This window comes from Vicugna pacos, chromosome 30 (assembly GCF_048564905.1).
Source record: "Vicugna pacos chromosome 30, VicPac4, whole genome shotgun sequence".
In the NCBI taxonomy this organism is placed as follows: Eukaryota; Metazoa; Chordata; class Mammalia; order Artiodactyla; family Camelidae; genus Vicugna; species Vicugna pacos.
Window position 1 is genome coordinate 23,460,495 of NC_133016.1, and position 27,061 is coordinate 23,487,555.

Genomic DNA, 27,061 nt, shown 5'->3' on the forward strand with positions numbered 1-27,061 from the left:
GGCACGGATATGGCTAAGTCCCCACCGCCCATCCCCATCCCCATCCCTGAGGGGGAAAAACAAGTTCTACCTCCTGGCTTGCGTATTCCAAAAACACTACCACTGATTTTTGTGTGTCTCTTTTAGTTTAAGGCAGTGGTTGTTAACCTGACCGTTCTTTAGAATCACCTGAAGAGCTTTTAAAAACCCCATTTCCTGGGCTGCACCCTGACCACGTGCATCAGAGCTTCTGGAGTGGGGCCTGGGAATCGGGTTTTAAACCTCCCCAGGGGCTGTCAGTGAGCCTCAGGGCTGAGAGCCACCGACATAGGGTTATTATTGATTGAAATGTAGTTACAATCCGTTTATTCTCCCACTGGGTGGTGGGGGGATTGAGTTTGTCAGAGCCTCCTTGAAAGCAGGTCCTGATAGCAGTAGGGGGAGATGTGAGGATACTGGGCACCTCTCAGGCAATCACCGCTGCATCATGGGAAGGGCCCAGAGAGCAAAGACACACTGCTGCAAAGTGCACTTGGCCTCCCAACATTTCTCTAGAGCAGTGTCGGCAAATCATGGCCCGTGGGCCAAATCCAGCCCCCCAGTGTATTCTATCAATAAAGTTTTATTAGAACACAGCCACACTTCTGTGGCTGCTTCTGCTGTGGAGTTGAGTAGTTGTGACAAAGATTACATGGTCTGCAGAGCTCAAAATATTTATGATCTGGCTGTTCACAGAAGTTTGCCCTGCTCTAGAGAGATGACCCTGCAAGTCCTCCCTCACTGCAGTTTATGCATCAACACAAATGCTGGGACTTTTTCAAACCACTTAGACTCTGTAATTTTGTAGTTACGCTTAAAGCCAGCAGATTGTCCTGATGGATGTGCTGAGAAGAAGTCCTGGTTGGGCTAAGAGATGGCTCCCTTCTCTCAGCCCTGGCCCCAAGCAGCCTCTTTGGGTTGCCCCAGTGGGCCATGCAGATGTCACTGTCTTCCCTATGGGCTGTGAGGTGGGGGGGCTGGGAGGCCCCACATCAAAACCTGATAGATTTAAGAGAGTGGGCGGACTGGGCTAGGAATGGACACCTTTCCTGTCGGAGGAGGATGGAGGCAGACTAGGGGGGAGGCCTGTAGGAGCCAGACGCTCTGGAGATGGAAGGAGGGAGGGGATGAGACCTCGGCTTGACCGGAGCCCACGCTTCAAAGTCCTGTGCCCAGGCGCTCGCATTCCCCTCCATTCCTTTAGCCACTGCTGTGCCCCTGAAAGTAGGTCAAATCACTGTCTGCTATGGCGACTTGGAGGGAAATAGATACCAACTGGGTCATCAGAGCTGCTGGTGCCTGGTGAGAAGGCCGAAAGCAATGGCTGCCCAATTTAAGACAGCCCATAAAGACTCTTTCATGTGGCAGGGAATCCTTAATGGCCCACATCCACACAACAAAAGGTCAGCCCTGCTTTCTGGGAATGGAACAAGTAATTGAATTTCTGAAATGGTACATTTCCTGTAGTCAGAGAGAGGTACAATCCGTGTCCTTAAAGGATTCACTTAAAAAATTAATAAATTGGAGGCAATTATTTCTTTTACCAAAGATATTTGCAATAGGACTTAAAATTTCCTAGTATAGTTAAAACACAGTTCTGGACAGAAAATTTATTGTGTGCCAGCAGCTTTTCAGGAACTCATTTCTATCTACTGATTTCCTGTCTTTCTTAATTGGAAACCTCCGTAAGATCATGTTCTTTATGCTTTATAATTTTTGACAAGACACTTGTCGGGGACGTCCATTATTTTTGCATGACACTGAGCATATTAATCTTTAACTTGGCAGCATCGCTGTTAGTGACTTAATTTGGAAGGAGGGGGAGGCAAGAAGCAAGGTACCCAAGCATAGTCCACTGACAGCCACCCCGTGAATTTATACTTCCAATCCTGAGATGGTCTGCAGAGTGAATCCAGGGAAAGCCATGAGTGGGTCATCCACTTCTATGGCTTGTTGAAAACCATGCTTCATTCATTCATTTTTCTCATTCCATCAGCCAATGCTTGGTGAGTACCAGCTCTGTGATGTTGCTGTGCAAAGTCCACTGTGATGGCACCTGGGGATCTGTTGCCAAAGACTGCAACCCCCTGATGTCTGGATCAGCCCTTGCTGCGACAGGTGCTGGGTCTCAGACCTGCAGCTCTTATGGGCGATGTGTTACGGTTCCATCCCGAGCCTCTGAGTTAATGTCCCACCTCCAGTGCACACTCACTGTTTCCTTAGGTCTGCTATCAATCTATTTCATTTTCCTCTCCTGCAGAGAATAATAATAGTGCCTCCCTCTCAGGGTTGTTGTGAGGTTTAAATTAGTTGATATATGTAAAACTCTGAACTCTGCCTGCCTCCGTAAGTGACAGACACTGTTATTATCATTGTCATAGCTCGTGATCCTTGCAGACATAATTTAGTTCCTTCTATGGTAAGAAGATTTTTTGAATACCTTCCAGAAAAACGGAATTGCTCGCTCAGTGGAAGGCAGCATTTTTATCGGGCAGGACTGGAGGGGAAGGAAAGACTTCGCAGGCTTGCTTCCCCCCATTGTTGGGCCAGCTCGTCCACATGGGACTCAGCTAAGGATGCCCTCGCCTCACTATCTCCTTTATCTTCTTGCCGCCCTGAGCTGGCCTAGGAGGTAGCCGGTAAAACCTGCTGTAAACAGCCAAGGAGGGTAAAGGCAGGTTTTCCCAAGAGTCCAACCTACCTCCCACACGTTCTTCCCCAACCATCAATGTCATCGGTCAAGTGGAAGATTCTTGTTGCACATCTGCAACATGTAAGATGGTATTTTGGAGGTGAAATTAAAGGCTCTGACAAGGAAGGTAGGGCCCTGCGGCCTCCCCAGAGTCTCCTAGCCTTTGTCTGGGCTGTGGTCCCAGCTTTCATCTAGCATTCCCCTGCCCCCCACCCCCCAGGGCTTTCACACCAGGCAGAGAACACACATCCAGGGCAGAAATCAGTGACCATCCCCAGAAGGGACCATTGAATGGGACCTCCCTGTCGGTGCGTGACTCCCAGTCACAGTGTGAGCCAGCTTACCTTAGAACTGCCTTGGGCAGGAGAAGCCTTGTTTTGAATCCCTGAGGAGACCGTGCCCACCTCCTTGGACTCTGCCACCCGGTCACCCCTCAGCCCGAGCAGAGTGGAACTCCTGGTCTCACCTGCCTGGTCTCTGTTAAGCTGCGTGATGTCCCCAGACCATACTCCTCCCTCGGTAGGATGGCCTCTCTCAGCCCGTCTGGCTAAGCTCTGAGGACCTAGGGTCCCCTCGGACCCTTCTCTTTGTGGGCTGGTCTGGGCACCAGCACTTCCCCATGTGAGTCCAGCAAACTCATATTCCAGGACTGATCAGGTGTGCTCCTTACATCATCTCACTTGATTTCCAGCACCTTATTTAATCCCCATGACAGAAGCAGGTTTAAGTTCTCTGTTTTAGAGCAGAAGAGACTGAGGCTCAGAGAAGGGAAGTGAACAGTCCTACTGCCTGGCCGGACTTGCCTCTGGCCTTGCATGTAGGGCTGGCTCCCTTGACAATAGTGAGACCCTTGTTACAAGCTAAAAGGCTGTGGAGTTGATTGGAACGGGGGAGGTGCCGAGCATCCCCCATGTTGTTCTAGTGCAGGTCAGGGAGTGAGCACCTTGGTGCTCAGGGGGTTTGCAGTGTAACCAAGGACTAGGGGGATCTGTGCCTTCAATAGCATTTCCATTTCGCTGCAGGAAAGTTGCAGTCACGAAGCACTGAGCCTCATGGTTGCTGTTGAGGGCCAATGAGGCGGTGGAGCATCCTGGCTTCTTGCAACACAGGAGATTATGCCTGGTTGAGGGCCACAGTCTGTAGGCCCTGGGCCCCTGGGTCACCTGTGAATGCTGCTAGTCCACAGTGGATAGACTGGGGATGGCCCAGCTCTGGTCCATGCAGGGCTGTCAGTCATCTTAAGTTTTCATCTAACAAGTAACTATGGAGGACTGTGGTATCCAGGGCACTATGGGGCCTACAGGACGTGTAGGAAACATGGCCCCTGAGCCCCTGAAAGTTTATAGCATGGTTGGGGAAGCAAGATTGTAAGCAACTACCTAGTCTATTTAGACACTATGACGGCATGCTGTTCAATGTACCGTGTGACCAAATGGGTTAATTCACTTGGGAATTAGCATCAGTTTTGTAGGACAAGGGCATTGATGCCAATGGCAAAAGCTAGACAGGATTTCAGGGGCGAACAAGCTGGGGAAGGCATTCAGGCTGAGGGAAAAGCCAGGATGAGGAATGTGTGTTGGGGGGTGAGGTGGCAGCACACGGGGACAGGGAGGAGAGGACAGCCCTTAGAGACCAGGGGCTGTTCTCAGGTCGAGCTGCAACCCCCAGGGCAGGAGCCAGATCTCCAGGTCCCCAGCCCCTGCTTCTTCTGCTGCATTTCCATAAATAGATGCTTAAAGCAGTTCCCGAGGCCAGTGGCAGGGATGAGGGTTGGGGCAGGTGGAGGTTAAAGCTTTTCCACCGGGTGAGGTCCTGCGATCTGACACAGGAGAGGGGCAATGAACCTGAAGAATCACTTCTTCCACGTAAGTGGTTGGAAAGGTTGTGGTGCAGCCATGAATACTGGTCATGCCCTTAAGTCCTGGGTCTTGGTCAGTCACCCAGCCCCCCAGCCCCGGATCTGACCCCTTGGGCCCCGCTGGTGCACACTGACCTTCCTGTGCAAGCCAGGGATGAACACAGAGCCCAGGCCGTGTGGTCGTCCAGGGCAACTCTATTCCCAAAGGTCAACATTGTGGGAAATTGCGCCATTCTTTAAAAAAAGAAAGAAAGAAAGAAATTAAGGGGGGAGGGCATAGCTCAGTCGTAGAGCACATACTTAGCATGTATGACGTCCTGGGTTCAATCCCCAGCACCTCCACAAAAAAAAGGAAAAAAGAAAAGAAAAGAGATTAAGAAAGAAGCAAAACTCACCCCTGAAAACCTCATGGACACAAAACTAATTGTATTGCCTTTGTGTCAATGGCCAAAGGAGGGTAGGATGGTGGCCCGGGACATGGAGGGTCAATGAGCAAATAACTGGAAAATCCTGTGTTCACTTCAAAAACAAAACCAAACAAAAACTGGTTATGGCTTGGTTAAATACCATTAGCAAAAAGAGAAAATGTTTAGATTCCATGAGTCCCTGACTTTTTTTTTCCTCTTATTTTTTTTAATTTCGGGGGGTGGTAATTAGGTTTATTTATTTTTTTAATTCATTTTTTGTTTGTTTGTTTGCTTTATTTGTTGGAGGCACTGGGGATTGAACCCAGGACCTCATGCATGCTAAGCATGTGCTCTACCACTGAGCTATGCCCTCCCCCCACCACGGGTCCCTGACTTTCATACTGAGAAGGCAATGGTCGCTACTGAGGTCCGTGACTTAGGCCAACGCAAGTAAGCCAGAGGTTTTTCTGCTGGTCTTTGGCAAAATGAGAAAAATGGTAAGTTCACATTTTGCTTGGGGATTAGGCCCAAGTGAACATGATCATTTATAAACAAAATTGCTCTTGAAAACCCCTTAAATTGCCCATGAAGTTCAGAATGCTTGGTTGGGAGTATATACCCCGTGCAGTGGATGCAGCAATGTATACTGTGTGCTCTCTCGTAGAGGACATGTGTCTCACGTAGTATTTAAGTTTTCTTTCTTTCCAACTATATGAGGGTGAATTTGAGTAAAGTAGGTAAGCGCCTGACAGACTCTGAAAAGGGCGTCCGACAGGAGGGTGTGGTGACTTTTTATAGAGTTGAAGTTAATCCCCATAAAGGCCCATCTTTTATTTTAAAATTGTGTCCTTTATGAAATGATGATGGGAGTGGACAGGATGTCATTAAGCAGAGTGAAAAAATAACAACTGCCCATTTTTTAATTTCAAGTTTACTGCTTTCTGAAATTCCAAATGTTGGTTTCAGCCTTGAATTGCTCCTGATTGGTCCACCTGGTCATTCTCGTTTGGTGCAAATGTCAGTCTCTTGGGCCATTTCTGATCCTCCACTTGAGCGCATTACTCTCTTTACCCCCAGAGCTCTTGTCTCTGTTTAAATTATCCCTTTCTTTTTAGCTGCATCCTATTGACAGTCGCGTCCCCCTTGTAGAGCAGAAGCCCTTAATCTATGGCTCAACCACCAGCCTATCTGCAGCACGTCCATCAGCTCCTGGCCCCTTGGAAAGCTCAGTGAAGATGTGCTGGGTGAATGAATCAAAGTGAGATCGGTGCCTGGAGGGAGGGACCACATTTTAGCCCTCTTGTCTCCAGCACCAGTACTGCCCCTACCCCTGTGGGTTCTCGGTCAGCCTCTCCCTCCCCTCTCTCTCCCTGCACTGCCGTCTGTGTTTTGTCTCAGCTTCTTTGATACCCTGTGAGCCGCCCGGAGCCCAGCAGCCCTGGCCGGGATGCTCTGACTCAGTGTTTCATTCACTGCTTCTCTCAAGTTGGGCACAGCTCACCTTCAGAGGATGCAGTCCTGGACTGGGGTCTTCAGGGTGCTGGGCTGATGTTCTGCCTGGAGTGGGTTCACAGACCCTTCCCTTGGCCTTCAGAACTTCCAGAAGCTCCCTCTCTTCTAGCACCCACTTTGCTGGGGGCCTGCGATGAGATGAGGGGGTGATAAGCAAGGATCTAGACAGGGCTGGGAGCGGGCAGGAGTTGAATACCTGTGTGGAGGAGGCTGAAGTGTTGCAGCAAGCTGCACTTTTGTCCCCTGAGAGGGTTCTGGACACAGCCGGGGAGCTCAGGAAGTGGTTGTTTGATGGACACAGGATGGCCACATTCTAGGATGGCATTGCTGGGGGTTTGGGCTGCAGCTTCCCGGCAGGTTCATGAGGGACGTGGATGGGAAGTTAAGAGGCGGCGGGCTTTCCTGGTGCAGGGCCTCCAGGTGCAGACGGGGTGGGCGTCTCGGGCCTGTGATTCCACAGACTGTGCCCAGAAAAGGAAGAGGGGCGTAGGGGTGTGCAGAGGGCGGGGGGAAGGACGGGCAGTGGGGAAGTCGTCTCTGCCGCCTATCCTATGTCAGATAATCTCACCTAATCCCGTGATAGCCCTCTGAAGTTGGTGTAATTCTTTTTTCTTTCTTTTTTTTGGGGGGGAGTTTGTTTTGTTTGTGGGGAGGTATTTTATTTTATCTACTTATTTTTAGTAGAAGTACCAGGACCTCGTGCATGCCAAGCATGTGCTCAACCACTTGAGCTATACCCTCCCCCTGAAATTGGTAAAATTCTTACTATTGCCATTTCATAGATGAGGAAAATAGAAGCACAGGTAGGGTGGGTATCGATCCAGGCTCCCACAGTAGGTGGCAGTGATGGCTTTTAAACCAAACCAATTGACTCTGATCCCTGCCAGGCAGCCCCAAGTCTGAGTTGCTTCAAGAACCTGAGGCTGGCTGTGCAGACCCTGGGACGGGCGCCCTGCTGCTCTTGGGTGCTCCTTTGTCATGGCCCCCTTCCCCATCCCCCTGTGTCCTCAGACCAGCCAGCCTTAGCCCAGCAGTGCAGAGGGCAGGAGAGTGATGGACCCATTCACTCACAGGAGGCCTCGGCGGCGTCTCCGCTCAGCCAAACTCACCTCGGGTTCTCAGCATCTCTGGTAGAGGTGTTTGGGGCAGTGGGTTCCTCCCCATGGCCCACGGATGTCCTTGTACTTACTGAGTCCTGGCTATGGCCAGTCTGTGTAATGAGCCACACCAGAGTGCATTCAGGAGAGGCAAGAGCAAAGCCATCAAAACATGCGACCGAGTGACTTCTGCTGAGGCCCTCGCCTTTCTGATTCTGCTTCTGTTAACTTCAGAGCCTGCCATCAACTAGTTGCTGGGCATCGCTTCCTCCACACGTTCCTTGCACCTTGGGTGTCCCTCATGTGACTTCCCTCGGTCTGGAGTAATGAAACCACTTCTGTGTCTGTCCTCCTGGCAGCCTGTGGCCTGCTTTGGGACACAGGCAGAATCTGGTTTTTCTGTATCCATGACATACGGCGTCGTCACAGCCCGCAATGGGCATCCCTCTGACTGCTGCAGAGTCGTCCCTTCTCTTCCATCCACTGTTGCTTCTGTTCCCAAGATGGTCTTTGAAGTTCCCCTGGTACATAAAACTATTCACAACTCGCCTACGTCTCAGGACTGTCACTTCTCCTTAGAGACCAGAGTATGAGAATTGCTTTGTCTTCTCTTGGTTTTTCTTTTGTCTTCTCTTCGAAATTGCTTTATGGGCTTTTCCAGGATTTGGGTCTTATCTCTGTCATGGACACACCATTAGTTAGAGACCAGGATGCAGGCCACATGTGTCCAGTCTTGCTCATGCGATTTTTCCAGAGGCTGCAGAGCACACACTGTGCCTTTCCCATGGCCACTTGGAGCTCTTGCCTTTCTAGAGCATCTTCCTGCCTCTGGTCTGCAGCAGCAGGAAGGTATTGCCTTTTTCAGGTCAGCAGCCCGTCCAGGAAGCGCCCCTCATTAGGGGAGTGGGGAGCATCTGTCTGCCTCAGTTCCATTCTCATGTCCCTTTGTCAGTGGGCAGCAGGGACACCGCCATGAGCCCAGATGGCCTGCATCCTTCTGGACTGTTGGTCCCGGGCTTGTCACCTGGATGAGACCTTGAGCCACTTAGTCCCATTTGGTCATTGACACAGAGTTACAGTGCATACCCTCCCTACACACACAAACACACACCCTGATTGCAAATGGGAAACTAACAATGGTTGAAAACACCACACTGTAGTAATTGTTTCCTCCACATTCTACATCATGTAACATAGAAACAGTTCTCTCACATTTTTCTATTGGTTTATAGGCCTGTCCTTTGCATCAGTGTTCTCACCTATTTTTTCCTGTTCATTCAAAAATCATCAAGGAGATGTCATTTGTGTTTGACGTTGCTCCGCGGATCCTCCCTGACATGGCTACGGGTGGGAGGGCGCAGGGTGGTCCCGAGTGTTTTCCAGGACTTCGTGGATATACCAAGATCAGCCGTAACAACACCTGAAGTTGTAGCGTGCTGCATCACTTAGGACCTTTTTGAAACCCAAGTCAAAATATATTTTAAAAGATAAAAAGGGGAATTCATTGGCTCATATCAAAGGAAGGCTTAAGCAGTCGTGACGCAGGAGATAGGAAAAGCAAACATTTTCATCCTTGTTTTCCACAAGAGGGAGGAGAGGGCTGGATCAGATAACTAACTGCCCAGTGATATCCAAGTTTGGCAGCAGAGCTGGGGCCCAGGTTGCCTAAAGGGTGTGTGAGGTTTATTAGTCAGGACACTTGTCTGTGACAGTGAGAAACCCAACTTAAAGGGAAAAGGAAGGATGGGTTTTATTAGCTTGATGCATCCAAGGAAGGCCACAGGTCTGTGCAGACACAGATCCCTGCTGCTGGATGACTGCCATGGGCTGGCACCCCGCAGACGGCCACGGGCTAAATATTTGTGAGCTAGGCTCCATTAAACCCTGTCCAGAGAGCCTCCGTTAGCCCCCTCTTCTGGAAGAATGTCCAGTTCACCCACGCTTTCAGAGTGGGTGGAGTGTGAGTTCACGTCCAGGGAGCAGGTCGGGGGCGGCTGGAGGTGAGGGGTGGGTGTTGATGGCTCAGAGGCAGCCCCTGCCTCTCTTCCCCGTCTACTTTTATCTGTGTTTTTATATTGGGGTTCCAGCTGAGGTATTGTTTTTAAAAGGGTCTCTGCTGATTAAAACAAAAATAAATTAAAAGAAAAATTAGAAAATCATGAATTTAAACATGGGTTAGCCCACCCGCCCGCCCCCTCCAGCCACTTTCTTTCTGAAACAGGTCGGCTTCCCTGAATAGCCGTGCAGCCTAGAGATTCCAGGAATTTTAGAAACATTACCTGTTTGTTTCAGCTTGGACGTGACCCGCACATCCTGCCCACGTGGAGCTTGGTAGGATAACTTCTTAGAAGCTACGAAAAAACATGACGCCAGCAAGAGGAAGGCTCCACTACTGAGACTAACTTATTGTCAGAGGAGCTGTACTTGATATTTTTATGACCCCTTAAGTTGCCAAGTGTTTGCTGCGTACCGTCCGCCCTCGGGATGTCTCCCCAGGTCGGGCTGGAGACGGGGGCCCGGGGAGTCCCAGCTGGCTTAGCCCAAGTCTGTCCTCCCTCTGCGGGGCTCCAGCTCCCTGGGCTTGCCCAGTGGGCACGGCAGAACCAATGTCCAGTTCTTCTGAGCCCCTGTTCACGGGGCTCTCCACTCGGGGTCATCTGGAATTTTCTGGAGAGAAGGAAGCCATTAGTCTCCATGTATTTCAAAGCATTCTTGGGAGTGATAGATGGGGCCAGACACAGCCTTGTGAAGCAGAGGAAGGGGCTGTGGTTTCCAGTCTCCAGGAGAGACGGGGGTGGACGGGTGGGTCCCTGGGGAGGGCAGGGCTGGGGCCACAGGGCTTACCTGGTCTCAGGAGACTGGTGTGGGCCCCTCCCACTGCTGCCTCACCTGGCCCAGATCCTCAGACCACCTTTCCAGCTCCTGCATCTCCCGGCCGCACCCCCTCCTCCTGCTGCTTGTCGAGGTCTCCCACAGTCTGGGGGGATCTTCGCACAACAGGGAGGGGGAATCTCTCATGTTTGTGTGATACGCTCTCCCTTTGCAAAGAGCAGGTGTGTGTGAGAGATAACAGACCTGTGAGATAGTCAGGCCTGGATGATTTGGATCGGACCCAGGTTCGCGATTAGTGGTCAGAGATCACAGGTCACGGGAATATCAGGGAAATCTCCCTGGAGGGGAAGGCCGGCCTGGGGTTCCATGAAGCTGCCGGACATGGGACGGAGCTCTGTGGGGTACGTCTAAACCTCGTTCCGGGGGACTGAAGGGGAACCAGGCACAGCACAGCCTTGCCCCAGCAACCTGTGTTGTGACGAGCAGGGTGAGGTTGGTACCATGGGCCCCACCCCCTCAAGAGAAAGGACCAGAGGCCTGCCGGCGGGGCAGGGCCATGTCAGAGGTCACAGCAAGCTCACACGGGCAAGAACTCTGCAGGGCAGACATGGGAGGGCATCCAAACCAGTGCCTGGTGGCACCAGCTCTCCATCCCTGGGCCGGGTGGCCGGCGCCGTGATCAGTGTTGGGGCCGCCCAGCTGCAGCTCCAGCACGAGTCGGGCTTGCCCTCAGCCATGTCCTCACTTTTGGGGACCAAGAGTGCGTGGCCGGGCACCATGGGGTCAGAGGAAGGGCAGGAAAGACCCTGCTTGTGCACCCCGTGGTTCCACTTCCACATCTCTGCCCTGGCACTGCAGGCCGAGTGACATCACAGTTGGGACCGTGAGCCTGGGAGGCGGCAGACACCGGCTGCTGCCAACTGGTTGGGCGGCCTTGGGTAACTTCCTGGACTTTACTAAGCCTCTCCTTCCTCTTCTGTAAAAATAGGTTGCTACCACAGTGGGACTACCTGGTGAGCATATAACTCACAAATTCAACTCTAGTTTGGCAAAGGAAATACAGTGAGAAAAATAACCCTTTTTTAAGGCACAGATGATTTTGCCCCCTCTCTCACTTGAATTCATTCCCTGGGGCTGCCGTAACAAAGTGCCAAAAGGCTGTGGCTTAGAACAACAGCAATTTCTTATCTCCTAGTTCTGGAGGCTGGAAGCCCGAAATCGAGGTGTTGGCAGGACCGTGCTCCCTCTGAAGGTGCTGGAGAGGGACTTGCTCCTGGCCTCTCAGCTTCTGGTATCTTCTTGGCTTGCGGAAGCATAACTCCAGTCTTCACATGGTGTTCTTTTTATAAGAACGCCAAGCATATTGGACTAGGGGCCCACCCCGATTTATTATGTCCTCATCTTAACTCATTACGTCTGCAACAACCCTATTTCCAAATCAGGTCATCCCGAGGTACTGGGGCCTAGGACTTCAGTGTGTGACTGGAGTCAGTGTGCAGGGGACACAGTTCAACCCACTACACCACCCAGTGGACCCTGGGCTGAGGGAGAAGGATGCGTGGGGGGGTGTGACCCTTCCTGCTTTCACCGTCTCCACAGTCCACAGCCACGGAGTGGGCACATCTCAGCCCCATGTGAGCAATGCGTGCAGATGCGGGACTTCTACACGGTGAGGCCCCCGAGTGCGTGTGGGCAGCCTCACCTGGCCAGTGAGGGTGGAGACCCTGAGGGACCCTGGCGGTGCTGGGAGCCTGCAGCTCCCCTGGGTCTGCAGGAAAGCAGGTGGTGCGGCGAGAGGCGGGGACAGTGGACGCGCGTGGGCCTGGCCCGCCCCGCTCACTGACTTCAGCATCTCAGCCCTGGGGCCCTGTCTGAGGGGTCCGCGAGGTGAAGAGTGTGGGGCGTGTGGCCCCCTGTGAAGCCAGGAGCTCCTCCTGCACCTGCCACTGCCACCACCACTCCTGTTGATATTTCTATCCAGAGACCTTATTCAGTGGAGTTTCCACCAAAATTAGGCTCTCGTCCTCTTCTTCCTCCTTTTCCTTTTTGTCTCTCCTTCAGCAGGTACTTAGTTAACACCTCCTTGAGCCACGCACCCTTCCAGTGCTGGGCATACAGTGGTCCATGAGCCAGGCGGGTCCCTGCCCCCTTGGGACTCACCTTGTCGGGGAGAGGTTTGGGACTGAGGGGCTGTCCTCACGGCAGCCCAGCCTGGGACCCAGGTCGAGGGGGTCACCTGGTGGCTGGGGAGCAGTGGTAGCAGCAGTGCATCTTTCCAGCCTCAAGTCTCCTGCTCTCAGGAAGTCCTCCCTGCTCCCTCCTGTCTCCTGGGCCCTCCAGGTGTGCTGGAGGGAGGGGCCAGGCCAGGAAGCATGGTCCCCGAGCCCTGGACTCCCCTGCCTGCTCTGTAGGAACTTGAATCTCTCATCTCAAATAGACCAGAAGAGTGGTGAAGGCAGAGACCTGGGCACCATCCTAAGCGGTTGGTTTGATGGGGGCTGGAAGACCCCTCCAGACAAAGTGTCTGGAACAGAGCCTGGCATTCCACCATTGGAGCAGCCCCTGTGGATTTACAGCCAAAAAGGTTTTAGAACAGTGCGGGCGTGGGGTTGGTAGCGTTCAATAACCAGGGAGAATCAGATGGACTCAGGGTATCCTGTGACATCTGGGGTCCGGAAAGACCACTCTTGGGGTAATGAGCGGGGGTTGCTGAGGGAGCCAGTGGGGAAGGTTGCTGGGTGGGCCCAGGGCTGTGGACACTTGGCGGGAGAGTGTATTAGCTTCCTAGGGCTGCCATAACAGAGTGCCGCCAACTAGGTGACTGAAAGCAACAGAAATCTGCAGTCTCAAGTTCTAAAGGCTGGAAGTCTGCAGTCAAGGTGTCTTCGGGGCCGCACTCCCTCTGGAACCTCTAGGGAAGGATCCTTGCCTCTCCTGGCTTCTGGTGGCTGCCAGCAATCCGTGCCTTTCCTTGGCTTGAAGCCGCATCGCTGCAAACATTGCCTCCATTTGCACATGGCCTTCTTCCTTGTGTCTCTGTGTCCAAATTTCCTTCTTACAAGGACATGAGTCACTGGACTTAGGGCATGACTTCTTAACTTGATCGTATGCACAAAGACCCTATTTCCAAGTCAGGTCACCTCCACAGGGACTCAGGGTTAGGACTCCAGCTGATCTTTTGGGGGCTCACAGTTCTACCCACTGCAGGGGCGAAGAGGACTATACAGATGGCACCACGCCAGACGCTGTGGTCAGGAGCACCAGCCCTGGTCCTCGGAGCACCCCGGTGCCTCCGTCTCCTCCCACAGTGCCAAGAGTGTCTCCACTCCCTCCGCTCATGACACTGGCGTTGTTGGCCTACAGGTTGAGGATATAACACACCTTCTTCTCCCTTGTGCTCCTGTCCCACCCTTACACTCAGCTCAAGTACCACCCCTGGTGAAGGCCTCCCTGACCTCCAACAGAGGTCCTCATTCCTTCCTCAGGGCTGTCAGAGGCACAACCTCTACCATGATGCACGGCATTGTTCATTTATGTCCCCCTGAGCTCCTGGGGCTGGGACGGGGTCTCTTCATTCTGGAATTTTCCATCTGATGCACCTGACACACAGTGGGCCTTCAGAGCTGGTTGGGTGAAGAAGAACCAAGGATGGACAGGTGGGTGGGTGGATTGATGGATGGATGGCAAGTAACAGAGGGGTCTTCCCTGCCCACCCTCAGCCCCGCTGCTCTCGTCCCTCCGTCCTGCCTTGTTCTGCTCTGTAGCGTTTTTCATTGTTTATCAGATTATCTATTTGTTTGTCATCTCTCTCCTTTCACTAGAAGGTGTGCTCTATAAGAACAAGCTTTTTGCTGTTGCTTTTTCACTGCTCTACCTGCAGTTTCTAAAACAACAGTATTTATAGGATGAGTGGGTAGAGGGATGGGTGGCTGGATGTGTGGGGGGATGGGAGCCTGTGGCTCGGAGGACACGCATCACTCTTGTCACAGGGTCGGCTGGTCTCAGCACCACCAGGCACAGGTGTTGCCTTGCTCAGTGTGCTTCTATTGCCCTCCCTCCCCCTGCCCTCACCCCCAGACCCAAGATATGCTTGTTTACAGCTGTCATCTCAGGGCAAGGCCCTTGCGCTCCCAGCCTGGGACCAGCAGCTCTGCTGCGCCTGCCTTTAATCCTCCGTAAACACCTACTGTCCCAGGCGGCGAGGTGTTAGCCTCAGACGGCCCCGGAAGGGGCGGGTTTTACATAACGTGTTTCTACAAGCAGAGCAGTGACGCGCTGCCCCACAGTGCTGCATCTTAGACCAGCGCTGACCTCTGGGACAGGGTGTGTGTGTGTGTTTCACGTGTACTCTGCCCGAGCTGCACTCTGAAGGAGTATTGTCTTCCCTCCCTGGAGAGGCTTGGTTTGTATCATCTACTTGTCTCCCAGGGCCACTTAGTTACTGAGTGATCAGAGGTCAGACAGAGGGAGGACTACAGCCAGGTCTCAGAGCTGAAGGGAGAATGGTCCTCGTGCGGGGAGTCTAGTGGAGAAAGAGCAGGCAGGGCCTGAGTGGTCCAGGGTGATGCTGCAGAAGCTCACCTGACAGTGGCTGACAAAACACACAAACCAGCTGAGGCGCACAGAGGTTAGGTCATCTACTCAAAGTCGTAACCATCAAGAGGAAGAGGCAGGAGCTGACCGTTCAGTGTAGCTCCAGAGCCCAGGCCTTTAACTACTGTGATGTTTTCTATACGTACACACATACATGTATAGTCATTTGGAGGAGATGGATGGATGGACACAGAGGTCACAGCAGTGGCTTAATTAGAAGCCCCAAGCGGTCCCGCATGCCCATGGGGCCACACTGAGTCCAGGCAAACAGCTGGGACTCCCTGCCGAGGGTGGATCACAAGGGTACCTCCCCACCATGGCTGCCATGTGTGGGGGAGGAGGCCAGGATGCAGGTCAGAGCCCAGGACTCTTGTGGCGGGGACAGGGGAAGCCGGCACCTTCTGGGCTCATGGAAGGCCAAGCCTTGGGGACAGCTCCCTCAGTCCGGCCTCCGATCCAGCTTCCTTCCATTGTCTCTGCAGGGCACGCCCAGTGTGTTCCTGCGGTGACCTGAGGCCAGGAGGGAGGGAAGGGGCCAGCCCAGAGCTGAGTCGGGGTGGGAGAGGGGAAATGAGAGGGGAAGACTTGGTGTTTTTCCTTGTTTGTGTCTTGTATTAAAGAAAGCAAATAATATCCTTTGAGAAAACCATTAAACAAAGCACATCCTAAGTCTGCAGAGGCCCATTGTGGTGCCCGAGCCCGGAATTCATTCATGCTTTCTTGGCCAGATTGTTGGAGGCAAGACACAGGGTGTGAGGGAAGGGCTAATATTATAATGAATTTTGAAATGTGTCATTCTCTCCCTGGACTCAATGGAGTCTGGGCCAAGCGTCCAAAAGGCCAAGATCCCTGTGTCCTCCTGAACCCATTGTCCTCCCAGGGCCCCCCAACTCTGGCCCCTTGGCTGGGGGTAAGCCTGGAGAAGGCAGTTCAGCGGGACCCTCCACTGTGGACCCCAGATCCAGAGGGCTGCACATGCCTTCACCACAGAGGGTCGGTGCCTCAGTCTCCCTGTCTGTAAAGTGGGCAGTGGGGGGAAGGGTGCTAAATGGACTCTCCCTGACCCGTCTCCAGCTTACTGGGCCCTGCCACACCCTCTGACCCTGTGTGTGCCCAGGGCCCTAAGGGTGGCATGGGGGTCACACTCAGGCTGTGGACTTTGTGACAGGACGTGTACCCAGCTGTCCCAGGCCCAAGCCAGACCAACCTCCTCCTCTCAGACCTCCAGGCCTAGGCACCCTCGACCCTTCCTCCCACACCCCAAGCCTGCCCATAATGGAGTGACAGTGCTCTCCCATGTCCCACCAGAACATACTTTTTTGGGGGGAGGGAGATGGTAAGAAGAGAGCTGGCCGTCAGCCCAACTTGTGCAAACAGTTCTGCCTGCAGCCCGGCGTGTGCGGGACCAGCCCTGCGTTATAGGTAGGGGGTCTCTCTCCAACCTCGATGCAGATATGTACATAGCTGTTACCATGACGACAGTATGCAGAAGACCACCCTTAGGATTTTCCCAGTTGAAAGTTGAAAAAGGCATGTAGCTATTTGCATGTTTCCCCTAAATATGCCCCCAGGAGTGTAAATAATGAGGATCCTGGGTGAAAATTGTATGGGGCATCCTGGACTAGGATGAGGAGACCTGAGTCCTAGCATGCTCCCTCTGCACGAGGCTCAGGGCCTGCAAGGAGGCTGCATCTCCTTGGTCCTCTCAACAGCTCCGAGAAGATACTGACTTTCCCATGGTGTTAGGAAGCTTGATGTTAGAGAAGACACTTGTCCTCCATCACACAGCCAGTGAACCCAGGATCGAATTCTCTTGCTAATTCTCTGTAAGACCTTGAAATTGCTCATCCACCTCTGTGGCCTTGAGTGTTCTCGTATGTAATTTGAGTGACTGGATATGACAAAATCTAAGGTCCTCTTTGTGTCCCCACTCTTCTTTGGTTCTATAATTCCAGCCTCATCACCTGGTGGAAAATTCATTAACTCTAGCATTCTCCATTTTTCAGTCTGGACTTGGTGGTCAGAGTCTAGAATTTCCAGGCTCAACTTTGTGTTGTTGTAGTTTGTTCAGACCCAGAAGTTCTTCGCTGTCTTTCAGAAGTGACTAACGATCCCCTCTTCCTCCCCGATCACGCAGGGCTACCACCCAATGCCCCACGAAGTGGAGATCGCACACACAAAGAAGTTGTTCCGAAGGAGAAGAAACGATCGAAGGTAGGAGAGACTCCGTCGCAAACTCTGGGTTTTCTTTTCCTGTCGGCCTTTTGTAGCTGCAGTTCTAGCCTGTGTTTTGCTTTTCCCAGTCACCAGCCGATACCTGTGAGATGAAGTAGGCACGGTGGTGTTGGTGACCAGGGGCAGCGGTGGCTGTCCTTCTCTTGGTTAGCCCCAGGATTGGACCCCTTTAGGAGTCCAGGGCAGGTTTCGCAGTTCAGGAGGAGAAAAGCTCTTTGCACTGACTGTACAGACACAGTTGCGGTCCTCCAGGGACCTAGGACCTGGCTGATGTGTGTTTTGTGACATGGCCTCCAGGAGGCTCTGGAGCTCACAGTTCCAGGATATCTGTCTGTCCTCCGCCCAGGCCCTGGGAGCTGTGCCTGGCCCGTGCTGGGCTCTGCCGTGACAGCGACACACAGATCAGCAACTGCGTGTGCTGCTTCTCTCGAATGCCTTGCAGGGGTTCACTTAAACTAAGACTGGAATCAGAATCTCCTCTGGGATGCAGAGGGCTGGGTAACAGGGGTCAGAAAATGTGGCCAAGGTGGCCCTGGATAAGAACAAACAACTGAAGCTGGGTTCTGGGAGTCTGAGCCTTTGTGCCCTTAAAGGCTGTCTGACGTTGAAAGGTCTTCAAGGTGTATTTAGATGGAAAACTCCAGGTGCAGAACGATGTTTCAGTATGTGGCCATTTGTGCTAAAGCAGAGTTAGAGTATTTTTGGTTTTGGATTCTTTTTTTTTTTTTTTCTTTTTTTGCTTGAATGTGCATAAATGATTTCTGGTTGGAAATATAAGAAGAGGGAGGGAGGAAGGAAGAAAAAGAAGGAAGGAAGGGAGGGAGGGAAGGAAAGATAGGCTTCTGCCTGAAAAATTAAGATGAGGTTCTCCTCTATAGGGAATTTCTTCTTAGATAAATGTGGTGGCTGGTGGTTTTGCCTTTAATGAACAGAGAATGTTCTCAGGGAGCCAAAATACAGCCAAGCCAACATCCCAGCTCAGAAAACTAGACTAGAAGTGCCAGTCCTGTGCAGCCTCCTTGAGACCAGGCTGACCAGGGTCCCTGATCCCACCCTTCACATGTGGGCCCTGGAGTGCTGGCTGGTGGCCACAACTCAGGGTGGGTGAAGGACCAGGGGACCAGGCCCCCAGGATGTCTCATCATTAGCTGCTGGATTTAGTGGGACTGAAACGTCCCCAGAAGACAGTGAGTGTACAGCCTTCTGGGAGGAAGGCCATCCTGGCTTAGAAACCAATCACCAAGCACTTTTTCTGTAGCTGCATCGAAAGGGGAAACTGAGCAGGGAGAGTGGGCCCAAGCCTGTTCCTGGTCTGACCAGAGCGTGGTCACTGCACTGTGTGCTGCCTTTTTGCTCTGCAGCCTCATAGAGCCTAATACTTGGTTTCTGGGGTCCCTGCAGGAAGAAGTAGGGGGCGCCCCCTAAAGGAGGAATGGGGTTCACCGGGGACTGGGGAGGTGTCCGGAAGAACAGAGGCTCGGTGTCGCTCCTCCGCGTCCTGTGGTCCCCAGAGTGTGCGTGCAGGTGTGGGGAGTCCCCGAGCTTCCCAAGGAAAAGCCACCCTCTGGGCCCAGGCAAGGGCAGGCTGCTCTCAGCGCCCTGATCAGCCACCTCTCCACTTGTGGGCCAGGTTGCCTCACTCAGCAGGAGCCCCCGGACAGTGCAGGTCTCCGGAAAGCAGCGGCGTGACCCAGGATTGTAGGAAGAGGAGCGGAACACGCAGGCACCGGGAAGCTGACCTTCCGCTGAGCCGCGCTCGTGTTAACAAACCCCCGGTTAAGTCAGCGCACCTCGCAAAGGATGTGGACCCGGGAATGGGTCCAAAGCAAGGCAATAAAGATGATTAAAAGGATGGAAAGTATGTCCTGTGAGCAGAGGCTAACGGGATGGGGCCAGGGAAGAGGAGGCTGTAGGGAAAGATCGTTCATGCCAGTAAACTGGAAGATTTATACAGAGCCCTGAGGAGTGGCTGCCCCATATTCCCCAGGACCCAAACCAGAGAAAGTCAGCTGAAATGAAAGGAGAGAGTGTTCCTCTGGACCAAAGACGGGCTCAGGGAACAAACATCTTGACCATCAGGGGCTCACACTGCAATTCAGGGCAGCAGACGCACGGTGAGCCAGTGCTGTGTGCCAGGCGGGGCCCCCACCTTTATTCACGATCTGGAATATGGTGCGGCCAACGCTTGGCCATCACGGAGTCCCCAGGGAACGGGGACTTTCAGGAGAAGAGCGGGCAGCACATAGTTTGAGGACCTCATTGTCTGAAAGCAAGAAGCCAGCACCAGGGGCCTCCCAAGCCCTTCTGGGTGGAGCACGTGATTCTGACGTCCCAGGAACGGCTGCAGAATATCATCAGGTCGACCTTGACCTTCCCAGCTGATGATGGGCGGTCATATCCTTGCTAAACCCCAAAACTCTGCACTTGACCCTGATAGTGAACTTTTGTACAGCAGGTTAAGCTTCCTAGTAGTGGGGCTTCAACCACACTGAGAGAGGCTTTGCCTTCCCTGGGTGGCAGAAGGGGAGCAGACCAGACTCCGCTTTGGTGGCAGAGAGCACAGCCAGCATCTCTCTGGCTCAAGCCTCTTTTCTCTCCCCCTCTGCTGCAAGGGAGAGAAGGCCCTATTTCCCCTTTTAACAGATGGAATAACTGAGGCAGGGGACACAAGCCAAACTGTTCAGCTAAGAAGCAGCAGAGCTGAGCTCATCTCTGCTGACGCTGGTTCTCGCCCTTTCAGCTCCACAACCTCAGGTGGACCTTTGACCCAGAAAAGGCCAACAGCAGGCAGCTGGTGGGTGCACGATCAGGGCGAGGCTCGGGTGCCCTGGGTGGGAAGCGAGCTGTTCCATCCCCCTGGTGGCTCTGAGGCTCTTCTGGAAGGCCTGCAGGGGTGACTGGACTTGGTGTCTGATAGCTGCAAACTCCTGGCAACATGGACCTGAAGCTGCAGATCTGTTACCCCACAGCCTGGAGCAGGAATTTCTGAACTAGGGTCTAGAACCCTGGTCTGTATCCTAGTCCCCAGTGGCCTCTTGAGTGTGCCCTTACTGCTTTTACTTTCCAGTTGTTGAACCCTGAGCTGTATGCCCCGGAATTAATTAGATGCCAGATGTGAATCCTACCTCTTCTACTCGCTGACTCTGTGATTCAGACAGATCACTTTCTATCTTGAAAACTCTATTTCCTGTTCTGTAAAATGGGTTCACTAATCAGGAGGCTTGACAAGCTCATCCTTGGAAGGCACTGGGAAATGGTCTTAGCATCAGCCCACCCTTTAGATCACAGAGGGATCCGAGGTGCTCAGAAAACTCTGTACAGACCAAGGATGTCTGCAGCCAGGAGCGGGGGCGGGCGGTCAACCCAGATCCCTATGAATGATGGGTTTGCTTGTGAACGCAGGGAGCCTTTCTTGCGTTGCCTCCAGGGGCAGGACCCCCGGGATCAGTTGTTCCCTTTCAAGGATCAACTTTTGGGGAAGCTCTGCCCCGATTGCCAGGACTGGTAGGGAAGGAGGGCCCCTCTCAAGCAGCCTTCCGCAGACTCTGCTCTCAGATTCCATGGGCTGCTTCCAGGGCCTCTGTGACTAAAACTGAGTTGTGGGTATCTTTTCCTCGTTCTGTAGAAAAGAGTTAAGCTCGTGCACAGTGCAAAGGTTTTCTCCTTTAAATGTTCTCAAAACATGGACAACTGGTAACCGCTTATTTATTTTGGGAAACTAGTCAAAGATGTTTGCTGATCTCAGGCAAAATTATGAACTTCGTGATATGAATGTAATAAATGAGTATTTCATGCATTCCTGAAAGAGCAACATGCCTCTGGGTGTCTGTCCCCACCCAAGCTGGAGAGCTGCTGACTGGAGGGGGAGCCACTGAGGATCGCCTCCTGCCAAGCTCCCTCCCCACCGGACGCAGGGCAGAGGAGCAAACGCTGGAGGCCTGAGTCCTGGCCATGCCACTGACCCTCTGCCCGTGTTGACCTTGAGGGAAGGCTCACCTCTGGGGGCTGTAGGGGTCTTCTCTACTCCTCCAGCCCCACTGTATTTGAAGAGATGAACAGCTGAGGCAGGGAGAGAAAGTCATGGTCTGTGTTCCCTGGGGAGCAGAGTCTGGGATGGAGATCAGCGGGCAGCGCACTTACTAAGGAGCGCCCTTAGGGTCAACAGGCAGACAGGAAGGGAGGGGGGTGCTGGACTGGGCAGGGGGAGGAGGTGAGCTGCAGTGCAGTCTGGGTGGGGAGTTCTGATTCTATGGGGGCTTCTGAAGTTGGGGTGACTCTTTAGAGTTGCCCCAAGATGGAGAGAAGGGGCAGGTCTTCGCATCCCGACGTCTGCTCTAGTCATCAGATGGGGACTGCTGTGACTTTGGGCTGGCCACTGTCCATCCCAGGCAATTTCTGTAAGGCTGGCCACTGAGGACTGTCTGCCACAGGGGGTGAGTGCATTGTTCCTGAAGCGGGACCTGGGTGCACGTCTCAGCGAATACCCCAGTGAAGCACTCCTTAACTCTCCAGCGAGGACTGAGGGAGCAGTGCTCAGCGTGACATTTGGTGCTGTGGGGAAACAGAGAATTGCCAGGCGTGGTCCCTGCTCTCAAGGGCCTGAGGTGGAGCTTGCACACTGGCTTCAGCAGCCACCAGAACGCGGTGTGCAACGATGTGGCATCCACAGATTTACTCAAGGAGATTCAGAGAAAGGAGCCAGTGGGGGTGGTGATGGAACGCTTCCTGGAGGAGGCAGACATTGAACTAGCCATGAGTCCTGAGGAGGATTTGGGAGGGGGATGGGAGGACGTTAGAGTGAGAGGACTGTGAAAGCGTCAGTGAGACAGGTGTGGGGGCCAGGGATTCCCACTGCCCCAGAAGTCACCCCCACAAAGCTCCCTAGAAGCAGAGCCAGATGGGCAGAGCTCACAGCAGCCACTACCCCCAACTGAACTAAAGAGAAGGGAATCTCCAGGCTCCTGATGGGCCCCAACCCAGACTGTTAGAGTCTCCAGAGCTGGCCTCCTAGCAGTGAGAGTGGGGAAGCTAATGGAGGCACCAGTGGTCCATCGGCTGATGCCTGTGTGACTAGGGAGACAGGAGAGCCATTCTCCAAATTAATTTGTTTCATTAAGTGAGGTCTTAGAACAGTTAATTTATTCCATGTGCAAAGCAGATTTGAAAACAGGAAAAGAATGCCACGGTCCTCCCCAGCTAGTGTCAGATGGCGCTGCTGGGCGAGAGGCAGGAGAGCGAGCCGTTCCCACATCTCTGAATGCCACCCCCTCCCTGGGTCCCCAGATGGTGCAGTCGGGCCACATCCTGGATGCTGCAGGGTGAGCAAACCCGCCAGCAGCTCCTGTGGCCTCTGTCCTATGATTGACCATGACTGTCCTCTAACTGTACGACCAATTAGCAATCTCGCCCCTCCTTCCCTTCCTCTGCAGCCACGTGCCCAAACCCTCCCTGGGTGCCAGGCTCTTTCCCTAGGGCCAGCATTAGTGTCAGCTATCAGATGTGATTTTGCAAGCTGTCTGTGACATCATCTAGGTCACTGATAAAAATGAACAGGACATCTGGAATTAATGGTGATGGCTAGGCAACTTCGGGAATGTACTAAAAATCCGGAATTGTGTAATTTAAAAGGGTGGATTTTGTGGTATGTGAATTATATCTCAATTTTCTTTTAAGTTTTTTTTTTTTAAATGGATCAGGCAGGTCCCAGGATGGAGTGATGTGGCAAGCCCCCGGAAACACTCCCGGCGTCTTGATGTTTGCAGGACTCCATCAGTGTATTGGGATAGTCACCCTTTCAAAAAAGGACGTAGATTTGATCTGGCCCCGTCTTGGTCCGTGTGACTCTGTGCTAGCTATGAGTAGTAACATCTTCTCTTCCAAATCACCTGCTTGGGGATCTCTATGGGAGAGATGCTATCTGTGTCTTTCTGACTTATAAAAATTGGAACTGTATATGCACAGCTGCAGCGTCTCGCACCTTGTTCCTCAGGCATCGTCAGGGGCCGCCGGTGGCCTCGCGGGGAGAGCTCTCTCTTTCTGAGCCGTGTTGATTCATCTCTTAAACAAGGAGAGGAGGGCTCAGAGTGCCCGTCTCTCTCCCGTGACTTCCTCCAGGGCTCTCAGCATCATACTGACGGTGCTCTAGGTGGGTCTGCCTTTCCTGGCCCAACACGAGTTCTCCGAGGGAAGGCAGACTTTTCTCTCAGCGGCTCCCTTCACTTGCCATCATCCTCCTGTCAGCAGCCTCATGCTTGCCTCCTCCTTCTCACTCTAAATACAAACATTTAATTTAGAATTGTCGTTAACGCTTGTTCAGCTCACTGTCTGACACGCTCTTTGATGGCCATCACTGGTTATGGGAGACCCCTCATTCCCTTCTGAAGTCCACCTTACCCCTCCTCCTCTTCATGCCTGGCTCCCGGCCAGGGACCCTGGGCGATGCCACTGCTGCCTCCGGACCTGTCTCTGAGTCACAGTGGCTTTCTGGAACTTGCTGTTCCCTTTGGCACCTCACATCACTCCTGCAGTCATGGAGCCCTTCATCTATGAAGATGACTAAGCCCCAGATCTTGTCCGCCAGGAACTGATCAGGAATTAGTCTAGCTCAGAGTCCTAGGTCCATCCATCAGCTCATTCACGAGTCGTTAAGGTAGCCCTTTTGGAAATACAGTCGATCCTCATTACTTCTTAGATTCCATATTTGTAAACTTGCCCCCTCATTAAAATGTGTTTGTGGCCCTTAATCAATACAGTGTTTTCACAGTCACTCATGGACACGCCCAGGGTAGGGGGGGAACTTGAGTCGCCCAACACACAGGTGACTCTCTGAGGTTGAACCGGGAGACCTCTGCCTCCTTGCTCCAGCTCTCCTGTCGTGAACAAGTGTCCTTCTCACCATCTGTTTAATGCCGTGTGTTTCCCACTGATGTGCTTTTATTGGTGAATTTGCTGTTTCAGATGGCCCCCAAGCATAGTGCTGAAGTGCTGTCTAGTGTTCCTAAGAGCAAGAGGCTGGGATGTGCCTTCTGGAGAAATATGTGTATTAGATAAGCTTCATTCTAGCCAGAGTCAGTGCTGTTGGCGGCAAGTTCAGTGTTAGTCAATCGACAATGTGTATTACATACGGTGTCTTTAAACAAAAGCACACATAAAGCGAGGTTATGTATTGATCAACTGGAGAAAACATTGTGACCAGAGGCTCGCAGGGACCTCACCCTGACTTCCTCCTGGGAGCAGTGGTTTTGCAGTTGCTGATTCAGTGTGCACAGGATAGTTGCATAGTTACATAGAACGTAACACCATGAATGATGAGAAAGGACTGTGCTTGCCCTTTAAGACAGGGGGAGAGATGCTGAAGATACAGGACTGTGTTGTGAGTGCTGGGGTTTCAGGCCTGAGTCATTTATCTTGCTCTCCTGGGGGTAGCAGAGATGGCAGGACAGAAGGAAGGAGCAGGGGACACTTCCTCCGCGGTTGTCACCTGGCTTGGGTTTCACGGGCCGGACCGCTGCTTCATTTGCCCCGTCCCAAAGCCCCCCGACTGCTCAGCCCTGCGGTGACCATCATTGCCATCCTGTCATCGGGAGCCCAGGAGACAGGAGACAGATTACACTCCTGTTGCCCGCGGTTTGTCTTTATATCGCAGCAAGGAAATTGCCCTCATTAAGCCCCTGCTAAAGATAGATAAGAAAATGGGACAGGCAAACCCCCACCTGGCAGGCAGCCCTGTCAGATTCTAAGCAAAATGAGTCAGATAGGAATTATTTTTAGGCTCCTTCTCCTCCTCCCCCACGCCCACCCCGAAACGAGCTCTCTTGGAAAGAAGAACAGCTCATTTCTTGAAGCCAGGTGTCCAGGTCTGTGTGTGGTTGACAGGAAGGCCCTGGTACGCCTAGAGAAGACCCCCGCCTTTGTACAGATAGTAATGGCCCAATCATCCTCTGAGCAACGCCCGCCTCACCCGGCACTGCTGGGCGGAACAGGCTGCCCAGAGGACCCTGCGGGCTGGCCCACAGTGCTCTCTTTCCTGCCCCTCCTTCCTGGCACGTGCTCCGTGCTCAGAACCTGCTCACGGCATCACACTTCATGGGAAAGAAACCAGCCCCTCTGAGGTCCCTCTCCTGGGGAAGCACCAGCACGTCCATGGGCCCAGGACCCGCGTCCGTGCGTGGCCATGGTATGTGTTTTGGCAGAGCTCCCAGTGCCAGGCCTGCCCGCCCTGGCAGTGGGCACCTCCCAACCTGTGCCTGCTGCTGGGAAGCTGAGTGTGGCTCCTTGTTTTTTCTCTGCTCCTTTTTCCAGCTATTAGGATTCGTTCAGACCTCTTGAGCCCTAGATGGCAAAGGAGGAAGACCTGGGCCAAGGAAGCTGACTGAAGAGGAGGCGGGGCACATGCCTAGGGGCCTGGAGAGCAGGAGAGATGCTGACTAGGAAAGTGGTCGCATAGAGAGAGATGTTCTGCCTCCTGGGTCTGTGCTGGGGACAGGAGGTAGCATGGACACCAGGAGCCAGCCACCCAAGCTGGTCTAGTTACTTCCCTGCAGAAGTCTTAGCCTCTCTTCTTCTGAAATGCTGGACAATTGGGATTGGCTCCCAAATGTTAACCCGCAACCCTCTCGCCCTTGCTGGAGCAGATGGAAACAGACAATTCCAAGGGCCCCTTTGCTGGGGACACCCTGCATGGTGGGCCCCAAGACCAGGGCCAGGCTCACTTGCCTTCAGGACCAACTCACCCCTCACCAGCCAGGGGCTCTTGAGAGGACAAGGACCCTCGCCAAGCTCATTCTTCTATTGTCCGCAAGGACATTAACATGCAGCCCGCAGGGATGCAGGTAGACGGTGTGCGATGGCAGGTACATGAGAAGGCCCAGGACCCCGCCCGGCTCTAAGTACGGAGGCTGAGGTCCCTCTGCCCAGCATTCACTTCTGGGTCCCCTCCGTCTGGCAAGCGTGCCAGGGCGGAGAGAGCGCTGGACCGGCGGCTGTGGAGTCTGGGTTTCCCTCCTTGTGTGGCCCAAGGCAGTTTCCTCACGTTCTGGAGCCCGTGGTTTTCTCAGCTATAAAATGGGGTTTCTGATTCCAGCGCTCAAATGTATTAGGGAGAGTGCAGGGCTAAAGATGACAAAGAACTCTTCCCAGGAATGTTCCATTCCTTAGCTGTGGGCTGGAAAGACAGAGATGCTCCACGGGCCCGTTGGGGCTCTCAGTGCAAATAGTGAGCCCCCCTTGTGTCTTCAACCCAGCCCATTCACCCCCTCCAAAAAGTTCCAGAAATCTGGGCCATGTCTGCTACTTCTGTGTACATCTTTTGGGACCAAATCTGGTCTAGGTCTACACCCTGGGCACCCAGCGGTGCCTGGCCAAGCCTTCACACTCCCAGCAATCTGGCTGCCTGAGATGGGACACTGCATGCAACCACCTTACCCACAGGGCGGGCAGTGCATTCCATTGGTTCTGGGACCCTTTCTGATGGGCCACCAGGCAAGCCTGGCCCACCCTGAGTCGTGCCCGGCAGTCGCTCAGTGATTTAACAGGCACTTCCAGAATGCTCACTAGGTTCAGACATGCTAAACCTTTTACAGTTATCAGCTCATATAATCGCAACAACCTTAGGACAGAGATGCTGTTTTTATTTCCATTTCACAGATGAGGAAAGTAACTTGCACAGAGAAGTGGAGTAACTCCCTTCAAGTCACAGAGCTGGGAAGTTGCTGAGCTGGACTGCAAACTCAAACTGCCCAGCTGCAGAGCCTGGGCCCCTAACCAGTTCTCTGCTGGACAACTTCTCTCTGTCCCCTCTTCAGCACGTTCAGCCTCC

General features: G+C 53.1%; 1 protein-coding gene and 1 non-coding gene across 8 annotated transcripts in view; one reads left to right on the top strand and one right to left on the bottom strand.

Moving 5' to 3' along the window:
- The window catches only part of CTIF (cap binding complex dependent translation initiation factor), a 282,212-nt gene that overhangs the window by 133,541 nt on the left and 121,610 nt on the right, over positions 1–27,061 (top strand). For all 7 annotated transcript variants that reach the window (XM_072952320.1, XM_072952326.1, XM_072952323.1 and 4 more), the window contains one exon: positions 17,147–17,223. In XM_072952320.1, coding sequence (XP_072808421.1) covers positions 17,147–17,223 — 77 coding nt within the window. The remainder of the gene's footprint in view (positions 1–17,146; positions 17,224–27,061) is intronic.
- TRNAA-AGC (transfer RNA alanine (anticodon AGC)) lies at positions 5,277–5,349 on the bottom strand. The gene has a single exon. It is a non-coding gene; the product is annotated as a tRNA-Ala (tRNA).